Raw genomic sequence first — 10,086 nt, 5'->3', positions numbered from 1 at the left:
ATTCATTTTTTTCAAATGATTTTTTTCTGTGAGCTGTTTATGACATTGATTATGATTTATTCAGATTATTTGCATAACAGTAATATATTACATTTGGCATGAACATTGGATCCCATATTGCATGTAGCAATAATCGTTGTGATGTTTTCCGGTCCATGAAATAATGTAGGAAATAACCTAGAGCCCTGACTTTATGTAAGAAAAAAATGAAAAACACACAAGACAAAAAAGGTAAGAGTGTATAGTCCTGTTCTGTTACATCTGTTCCGAAAAGTCCCCTTCCATACTTCCTTCATAGCCCCTCACATTACTAGAGCTTTACAATCCCGATTGGATGAGCCGAAGAACATTGGCCTCAATACAGATGTACGATGGCAATGGTGCATAAGGGACCCAAAGTCAACTTTCCACAGATAATCACTGAGATCAAAAGCAACCAGATTATTAAACCCAATAAGTGGATGGTGGATGACAGACCAAGAAATTGTAAAACAAAAGGTCATAAGACATCAGATTGTTTATAGAATCTTATAATAGTTGGACCTGATTGAACGAGATGAACTGAGATACAGTGGAACCAACAGAGGTAATGATGCCAGATCATCAGAAACATCCAATAGACTCCCTGAGATGTTTCCCACTGCAAATAATCTGCTTCATAGGAAACTTCATGTGATCTTGTTTACTAGACTTCATGGGTTTTGTTGTTTGGTCCATCGACAATTGTGATCAGTAAGGAAAGATGATGTCATTCGTGTGGCCTGGATCATGCATTGTGATTGTTCATGTGCCACTTCCTTTTCTCCTTTTCCATCTCTCGCTAGAAATTGATGGACATTTATCTTCTTTAACCACCTGTGACACAGCGTATGCGTCATGAAAGTCAGTGCCAATCTGACCTGTGACGCATATGCTGCATCACAGAATGATCGCGTTCCTGCAGATCAGGTGAAAGGGTTAACTGTAATTTCACCCGACCTGCAGGGACAGGGGGAGTGGTACTTCAGCCCAGGGGTGGTGGCTTTTCCCCCGCGTGGCTATGATCACTCTGATTGGCTGTTGAAAGTGAAACAGCCAATCAGAGCAATTTGTAATATTTGACCAGTGAAACGTGCTGAAATATTACAATCCAGCCATGGCCGATGCTGCAATATCATCGGCCACGGCTGGAGACCCTTATCCACCCCCACCACCGACTGACAGCGGCGATCTGCCGCCGCCGTCAGCCCTGCTCTCCCCAGCCTGTCCTCCACCCCCCCGTCCTGTCCTCCGCGCCCCGTCCTGTCCTCCGTCCCCCGCTGTCCGATCTCACCCCCTCTGTGCCTCCCAAGTTTTGGCGTCCCTCCCGATGCATCTTTAGCGATGGGTGTCACCATCTTCTAAAATGGCGGGCGCATGCACAGTGCGCCCACCGAATCTGCCAGCCGCCGGATTCATTAATTCCCGAGGTACATTTTGATCACTGTGATAGGACGTATCACAGTGATCAAAATAAAAAAAATAGTAAATAACCCCCCCCCCCCCTTTTTCACCCCCACAAGTAGGGAAAATAATAAAATAAATAAAATATATTTATTTCTATTTTTCCACTAGGGTTAGGGTTATAATGTTAGGGTTATAATTAGGGTTAGGGTTATAATTAGTGCTAGGGTTAGAATTATGGTTAGGGTTATAATTAGGGTTAGGGTTACAATTAGGGTTAGAATTAGGGTTGGGGTTAGAAATAGGGTTAGAATTAGGGTTAGGATTGGAATTGGGGTACGTGTACACAGTGAAGATTTGGCTGCGGATCTGCAGCGAACTGGCTGCTGCAGATTTGCAGCAGTTTTCCATGCGTTGTACAGTACCATGTAAACCTATGGAAAAATAAATCCGCTGTGCCCATGGTGTGGAAAATACCACGCAGAAACGCTGAGTTGTATTTCCCACAGCATGTCAATTCTTTGTGCGGATTCCGCAGCGTTTTACACCTGCTCCTCAATAGGAATCTGCAGGTGTAAAACCGCAGGTGAAATTCTGACAAAAAAAGTAGGAAATCCGCAGGTAAAATGCAGTGCAGTTTACCTGCGGATTTTTCAAAAACGGTGCCGAAAAATCCACACTAATTCGCATTAGCCAGGGGTTGTAGTAGTTCAATAAGGTATTTTCTATCTCTTTTTCATATTTAGGACAAGGGATTTTTGTCTATCGTAAAAATCTGTGTATTCCACCAAGGATGAGTTCAGACATCTGAATACATCGACAAAATATCTTCGTTAGCTAGCCATGGATCAAGCATCTGGCAAAGTTGCCTTGATTTAGTCGAAGTATCAAGGATACCGCTGGGCACAACGTTAAAGTCACCAAATATCACCAAATCACCTTTTGATGTTCATGAATTATCTTTAATACTTTATTCAAAAAGGTGATCTGACCTTTATTTGGAGCGTGTCCATTTACTAATTTACTACTGAAAAAAATCCCACTGAAACAGTAATCTAACATACACTAAGGAACAAGTAAACCACTTCCCCACAGTTTCGGAGGATCCTGCTGAAATAAAAGTCTCCATTGGGGTCGAGAGATGGAAAACATTTTAATCATTGCTCCTAAAGGAGAATTGTAATCTACAACAGGATTGGTTGAGATAGTCTGAATTATGTAGAACCTACATTCAAGTCAGAAAATATTTTTAGTCCTTCTTCAGGACTCACAATAGGAGTCATTTTCCCCGATGCATTAGCCGAATTGTGGTGGGAAATCTCCAACGATAGGATATGTTCTTTTGTCTAAAGGTACCTTCACACGAAGCGACGCTGCAGCGATAGCGACAACGATGCCGATCGCTGCAGCGTCGCTGTTTGATCGCTGGAGAGCTGTCACACAGACCGCTCTCCAGCGACCAACGATGCCGAGGTCCCCGGGTAACCAGGGTAAACATCGGGTTGCTAAGCGCAGGGCCGCGCTTAGTAACCCGATGTTTACCCTGGTTACCAGCGTAAAATGTAAAAAAAAAAAACAGTACATACTTACATTCGCGTCCCCCGGCGTCCGCTTCCTGCACTGACTGACTGACTGAGCGCCGGCAGTAGCAGGGCACAGCGGTGACGTCACCGCTGTGCTGTGCTTTCACTTTCACTTTGCGGCACTCAGTCAGTGTGGGAAGCAGACGGCGGGGGATGCGAATGTAAGTATGTACTGTTTGTTTTTTTTACATTTTTACACTGGTAACCAGGGTAAACATCGGGTTACTAAGCGCGGCCCTGCGCTTAGTAACCCGATGTTTACCCTGGTTACCAGTGTAAAACATCGCTGGTATCGTTGCTTTTGCTGTCAAACACAACGATACACGGCGATCTGACGACCAAGTAAAGTTCTGAACTTTATTCAGCGACCAGCGACATCACAGCAGGATCCTGATCGCTGCTGCGTGTCAAACACAACGATATCGCTAGCCAGGACGCTGCAACGTCACGGATCACTAGCGATATCGTTACAAAGTCATTTCTTGTGAAGGTACCTTTAGAATTGAGGGGTTTCCACTGTTTAGGCACATCAGGGGGTCCCAAACGCGACATGACACCACCATTGATTCCAGCCAATCTTGCGTTCAAAAAGTCAAATGGTGCTCCCTCCCTTCTGAGCCCCTACGTGCGCCCAAACAGTGGTTTACATAAACATATGGGGCATAAGCATACTCAGGAACAATTGCACAACAACTCTGGGGGTCTTTTTTCTCCTGTTACACTTGGGAAAATAAAAAATTGGGGGCTAAAAATTTATTTTTGTGGGGAAAAAAAGATTTTTTATTTTCATGGCTCTACGTTATAAAATTCTGTGAAGCACTTAGGAGTTCAAAGTGCTCACCACAGATCTAGATAAGTTCCTTGGGGGTTCTATTTTCCAAAATGGGGTCACTTGTGCGGGTTTTCTACTGTTTAGGCACATCAGGGGCTCTGCAAACATAACATGACGCCCACAGACCATTCCATCAAAGTCTGCATTTCAAAACGTCACTACTTCCCTTTCGAGCCCCGATGTGTGCCCAAATAGTGGTTTACCCCCACCTATGGGGTATCAGCGTACTCAGAACAAACTGGGCAACAACTTTTGGGGTCCAGTTTCTCCTGTTACCCTTGAGAAAATAAAAAATGTGGGCTAAAAAATAATTTTTGAGGAAAAAAAATATTTTTTATTTTTATGGCTCTGCGGTATAAACTTCTGTGAAGCACTTGGGGGTAAAAAGTGCTCACCACACATCTAGATTAGTTCCTTACGGGGTCTAGTTTCTAAAATGGGGTCACTGGTTGGGGGCTTCTACTGTTTAGGCACATCAGGGGCTCTGCAAACATAACATAACACCCGCAGACCATTCCATCAATGTCTGCATTCCAAAATGTCACTACTTCCCTTACGAGCCGTGACGTGTGCCCAAATAGTGGTTTACCCCCACATATGGGGTACCATCGCACTCAGGACAAACTGGACAACAACTTTAGGTGGCCAATTCCTCCTGTTACCCTTGAGAAAACAAAAAAATTGCAGACAAAAAAATCATTTTTGAGAAAAAAAAATGATTTTTTATTTTCACGGCTCTGCGTTATAAACTTCTGTGAAGCATTTGGAGATAAAAAGTGCTCACCACACATCTAGATTAGTTACGTGGGATGTCTAGTTTCCAAAATGGGGTCACTTGTGGGGGAGCTCCAATGTTTAGGCACACAGGGGCTCTCCAAACGCGACATGGTGTCTGCTAACGATTGGAGCTAATTTTCCATTCAAAAAGTTAAATGGCGCTCCTTCCCTTCCGAGCCTTGCCGTGCGCCCAAACAGTGGTTCCCCCCCACATATGGGGTATCGGCATACTCAGGACAAATTGGACAACAACTTTCGGGGTCCACTTTCTCCTTTTACCCTTGGGAAAATTAAAAAAAATGTTGCTAAACGATCATTTTTGTGACTAAATAGTTAAATGTTCATTTTTTCCTTCCATGTTGCTTCTGCTGCTGTGAAACACCTAAAGGGTTAATAAACTTCTTGAATGTGGTTTTGAGCACCTTGAGGGGTGCAGTTTTTAGAATGGTGTCACTTTTGGGTATTTTCAGCCATATAGACCCCTCAAACTGACTTCAAATGTGAGGTGGTCCCTAAAAAAAATGGTTTTGCAAATTTTGTTGTAAAAATGAGAAATCGCTGGTCAAATTTTAACCCTTATAACTTCCTAACAAAAAAACAATTGTTTCCAAAATTGTGCTACTGTAAAGTAGACATGTGGGAAATGTTATTTATTAACCAAATTGTGTCACATAACTCTCTGGTTTATCAGAATAAAAATTCAATATTTGAAAATTGTGAAATTTTCAAATTTTTTGCCAAATTTTTATTTTTTCACAAATAAACGCAAAAATTTACTACTAACATGAAGCCCAATATGTCAGTTTCAGAACCGCTAGGATCCGTTGAAGCGTTCCTGAGTTATTACCTCATAAAGGACACTGGGCAGAATTGCAAAAAATGGCCAGGTCATTAAGGTCAAAGTAGGCTAGGTCATGAAGGGGTTAAACTATATGACTATGTGTAACTATCTTTTACAAGAACCCTTATTATTGCAAGGAGCTGAGGCTTCAAAGAATCCTCTACTGCACAAGTGCAAGCGTAAAAGAAGTTAAACAATGACATATACTTACATAGCTACATGGTTAATGCAGTGTGAAAAAGACACGTGTCCATCAAGTTCAACCAAGGAATGGGAGTGGATATCAAATAAAGTGAGGGCTAAAGGTAAAACCATAATGCATGAACCAATCTGAGAATTTCCCCTCCTGATCAATCGACTGGATCAACATTCAGAATATTTACCTTTATAACATTCAGAATTTTATACATTTTCCCACCCAGATCCTTCTTTGCAAGTGACTCTTCTAATTTTACTACACATAGAACATATAGTGACCCAAGATTATTAGTAGCCGGATGCCTGACTGAACTTTTATCCACAATGAGCCTGATATGACACGTGGATGTCCAAACATTCAATTTCTTCCAGTGTGCTTTGAGGTTATGAACATTTTTCATAGACTGCCTTATACCACATAGCTTGGTGTCATCTGCAAAACCAGAAATCACACTATAAATCCAATCTTCTATGTCATTAATGAATAATAGCAGCCTCAGCTCTGAACTTTGGGCAACACCATTCATTGCTTGCTCATTGGGCAGCATGCTCCTTCTCCAGATGATCAGTTGCCCGCAGCCTTGCATTTTGCTCTTGCAGATTTCCAATCCGAGCATCCAGGTGAGCAACATGCTCATATCTGACACCTCAGTAACTACCCGAGAACTCCAGCTCTGCATACTTATGGCAGACGGTAGACTATGCATTGAACAACACCTCCAATCCTGCTATCCATTATCAGTCAAGAATAATTGTAGAGAAGAAATAAGAACTTTCAAGATTGTAATCATACTTTCAACTCCTGTTTTTTAACACCACTTTTTCATAAGCCACTAAATTCACCGAGCCCAGTGAGACCACCTAGCTCTTTATGGATGGTTGCAAGGCTACAGTCAAACCTCTGAAGAAGACCACCATTTTGAGATCACTACTCGTCGATCAAGACCACATTCCAAGGTCCATCTTGTACTTTTCATAATGGTCAAATACTTCAAGATGACAACCACTCCAAGCAAATTTTTCAATGTAATTTTGAGAGGTTTTTAATGATGAATCAATCTGCTGATATTCTAACTCAGTGGTTACCTGAATTTGGACAAGAAATTCAATTTACAGCAAAGTCATTTGAAGTGAAAATCAGAATTGAAGCTTTCAAAACGTGGAGGTGAAGAAGGATGTCATGAACACCATGGATGGCAAAAAGAACAAACAAATCAATTTTCACTCCCCTGCACCTTGATTGAAAGCCGGCTCCGCAGCATATATGTTCAGCTGGCTGTCAGTCAATGTGCTGGAGAGTGATTACAGCGCACTCACAGTATAATTAGCGGTATCCACCCCAATGCCTGAAAGTAAGAGGCTGCAGGGGGGAAGAAAACGTATTTTTCTCCCTGAAGCCACTGTTGCAGGAAACCCTCTTTTCAGTATGTGAATACCATGTACCTGCAGACTATCACTGTAGCTACAGGTATATCTACAGGACAATAGCATATCTGGAGGTGACAGGTTCAATTCTTTTCAGGTTTTAATGAGAACAGATTCAACACGTTAATCTCAAAAGCAATACCTTATAAAAAGCAAGAAGTGCGAAAAAATTGGGGCCATGAGGAAAAAAAACAACTCAAAAGAGTTTTGGTGACTGCAATCCTGAAGAACATATTTAGGATTTCAGGAACAATATACACAATGCAGGACATTTGCTTCCTAGGATTAGGTTCTCGTTTTTGGTTATATTTTATATATCTTTATATTTCTGTCCCCACAGACGTCTCCAATAAGACACAAGTGGCCGTGTTTGTATTTTCTGGACTGACTGATGATGACAGACTGAAAACTTTCCTCTTCGCATTATTCATTGTCATCTATCTTGCCACCATATTCACAAACCTTGGCCTGGTGGCTATTGTTCACAGATCCTCAAACCTCCATAACCCGATGTATTACTTCCTCAGTTACCTCTCATTGGTGGACATCTTCTATTCTTCTACCATAACCCCTAAGATGTTTTTAGACCTTATGTCTTTGAAGAAGACTATCTCTTTTGAAGGTTGTGCTCTCCAGTTCTTCTTCTATGCCGCTCTGGCCTCCATAGACTCCCTTCTTCTCTCCACTATGTCCTATGACCGTTTTGTTGCCATCTGCCATCCTCTACATTATGTCTCTATAATGACTAAGAAGAAATGTCTATGTCTTGTTCTTCTTTCCTTCTCTGTTGGCTTTTTCCAGTCCTTTGTACAAACTGCTTGCGTTTTCAGTCTTCAATTTTGTGGGTTCAACCTAATTCACCACTTTTTTTGTGATGCTCCTCTGGTCCTCAGATTGTCCTGCTCAGCTACATCTACTTGTGACATAATCATTTTCTTTATAATAAGTACTTTGGGTATGGGTATGTTGACGATTATACTACTGTCATACGTTTTAGTCATCCTCTCCATTTCACGCATGTCCTCAGCCGAGGGCAGGAAGAAAGCCTTCAGCACTTGCTCATCTCATCTCATATGTGTTGCTATGTACTTTGGGACTGTATTCCTCACCTACCTGCATCCTCCTTCCAGTGTCTTGTCCATGCAAGACAAGATAGCTTCTGTTTTCTACACAGCAGTGATACCAATGCTAAATCCCTTTATATATAGTCTGAGGAACCAAGATGTCAAAAGGTCCATCATATCATCAGTTCAGAAGCTAATAGCAAACTGTATAAAAAAATGTAAAAAAGAAAACAATTTGTAAAGTGGTTTCACGAGATTAGAAGTTTATTTAGAAATGAGGCTACAGCGAAAAAGACAAGTAAAAAAGAAAGACTGCAAGGAATGTGGCCAGATCAGGAGTCCATAGAATGGCAGCATGCAGAGATTTAATTTTGACCATGCTTCTTTTCATCTTTCTTTCCGTACTCTTTTCTTAAACTCTTTATTTTACTGTAATATTACTTTTAAATAAACTTTAAAACGCATGTAATCCTGAGAATATAGATTTAGGCTAAGTTCACACTAGGCATTTTTGCAGCATTTTTATGCCTTTTTATGTAATGTTTCAGCTGGGTTTTTACAGTACCAGAAAAGTCTATGAGATTTCAGAAATCTCATGCACAGAGCCTTTTTTTTTCCGTCAGTATTTTGTGCTTTGTTTTTTTTTTTTTTGTGGACATAGGGCATGTCACTTCTTTCAGCGTTTTTCACTCATTGAATTGAATGGGTGGTGAGAAAACGCTGATAAACGCTTGTATCAGGTTTTGCTGTGTTTTTTTGTGTCAAAATCTGATTCAATAGAATAGGACTTCTAAACTTTATGCATGAGAGACAAATTGAGCATGCCAAAACCACAGCAAAAAACTAAGCAGAAAAAACTAGGAAAACATGCCTTTCATTCTGCAGCTTCTTTCCTGCCAAGAAATCAGGTTTTGCTGCAGAAAAAAATGCTGAAAAAACACCCAGTGTGAACTTACCCTTATTCTTTCTTAACAAATTGGTGGAGAATGCGGGCATTAGCCACTAGAGATTATCAAAACAATCTGCTGTGGATCAACTTTGAATCAAATGACATGAAATTTACAAATCCCACCAAATTCAAATAATTTTTACTTCAATTTGCGAGAATGGCAAAAAAAAAAAATTAAACTCTCAAAGTGCACACAGATTTTTCAAAAGAGACCCTAATTAAAGGAAAATCCTTCTAGAAAATTGTGCAAATTCTTAGACAAAAGAACATATCCTATTGTTGGAGATTCCCCACCACAATTCGGCTAATGCATTGGGGAAAATGACTCCTATTGTGGGTCCTGAAGAAGGACTAAAAATATTTTCTGACTTGAATGTAGGTTCTACATAATTCAGACTATCTCAACCAATCCTGTTGTAGATTACAATTCTCCTTTAGGAGCAATGATTAAAATGTTTTCCATCTCTCGACCCCAATGGAGACTTTTATTTCAGCAGGATCCTCCGAAACTGTGGGGAGGTGGTTTACTTGTTCCTTAGTGTATGTTAGATTACTGTTTCTGTGGGATTTTTTTCAGTAGTAAATTAGTAAATGGACACGCTCCAAATAAAGGTCAGATCACCTTTTTGAATAAAGTATTAAAGATAATTTATGAACATCAAAAGGTGACTTGGTGATATTTGGTGACTTTAACGTTGTGCCCAGCGGTATCCTTGATACTTCGACTAAATCAAGGCAACTTTGCCAGATGCTTGATCCATGGCTAGCTAACGAAGATATTTTGTTGATGTATTCAGATGTCTGAACTCATCCTTGGTGGAATACACACATTTTTAGGATAGACTTAAATCCCTTGCACTAAATATGAAAAAGAGATAGAAAATACCTTATTGAACTACTACAACCCCTGGCTAAAATGATGGAATCACCGGCCTTGGAGGATGTTCATTCAGTTGTTTAATTTTGTAGTAAAAAAAAGCAGATCACAGACACGG

General features: G+C 40.7%; 1 protein-coding gene across 1 annotated transcript; it reads left to right on the top strand.

Moving 5' to 3' along the window:
• The first annotated feature begins 371 nt into the window (after positions 1 to 371).
• On the top strand, positions 372 to 8,424 carry LOC143774606 (olfactory receptor 5AR1-like). Its single transcript, XM_077262359.1, has 2 exons — positions 372 to 486; positions 7,419 to 8,424. Exons 1-2 carry the CDS (start codon positions 372 to 374, stop codon positions 8,381 to 8,383), a joined length of 1,080 nt encoding a protein of 359 aa, XP_077118474.1. The 3' UTR covers positions 8,384 to 8,424.
• The last annotated feature ends 1,662 nt before the right edge of the window (positions 8,425 to 10,086 follow it).

Source organism: Ranitomeya variabilis, chromosome 5 (assembly GCF_051348905.1).
Source record: "Ranitomeya variabilis isolate aRanVar5 chromosome 5, aRanVar5.hap1, whole genome shotgun sequence".
Taxonomy (NCBI): Eukaryota; Metazoa; Chordata; class Amphibia; order Anura; family Dendrobatidae; genus Ranitomeya; species Ranitomeya variabilis.
The sequence above is the reverse complement of the archived record's forward strand: the minus strand, read 5'-3'. Positions and strand labels throughout refer to the sequence as shown.

What these genes read in the sequence shown, in the direction of transcription:
- LOC143774606 (XM_077262359.1), top strand. Translation starts at nt 372, where the DNA reads ATGGCAATGGTGCATAAGGGACCCAAAGTCAACTTTCCACAGATAATC. An exon ending in GGATGACAGACCAAGAAATT is followed by an intron (nt 487 to 7,418) that starts GTAAAACAAAAG and finishes CTGTCCCCACAG; the next exon opens with ACGTCTCCAATAAGACACAA.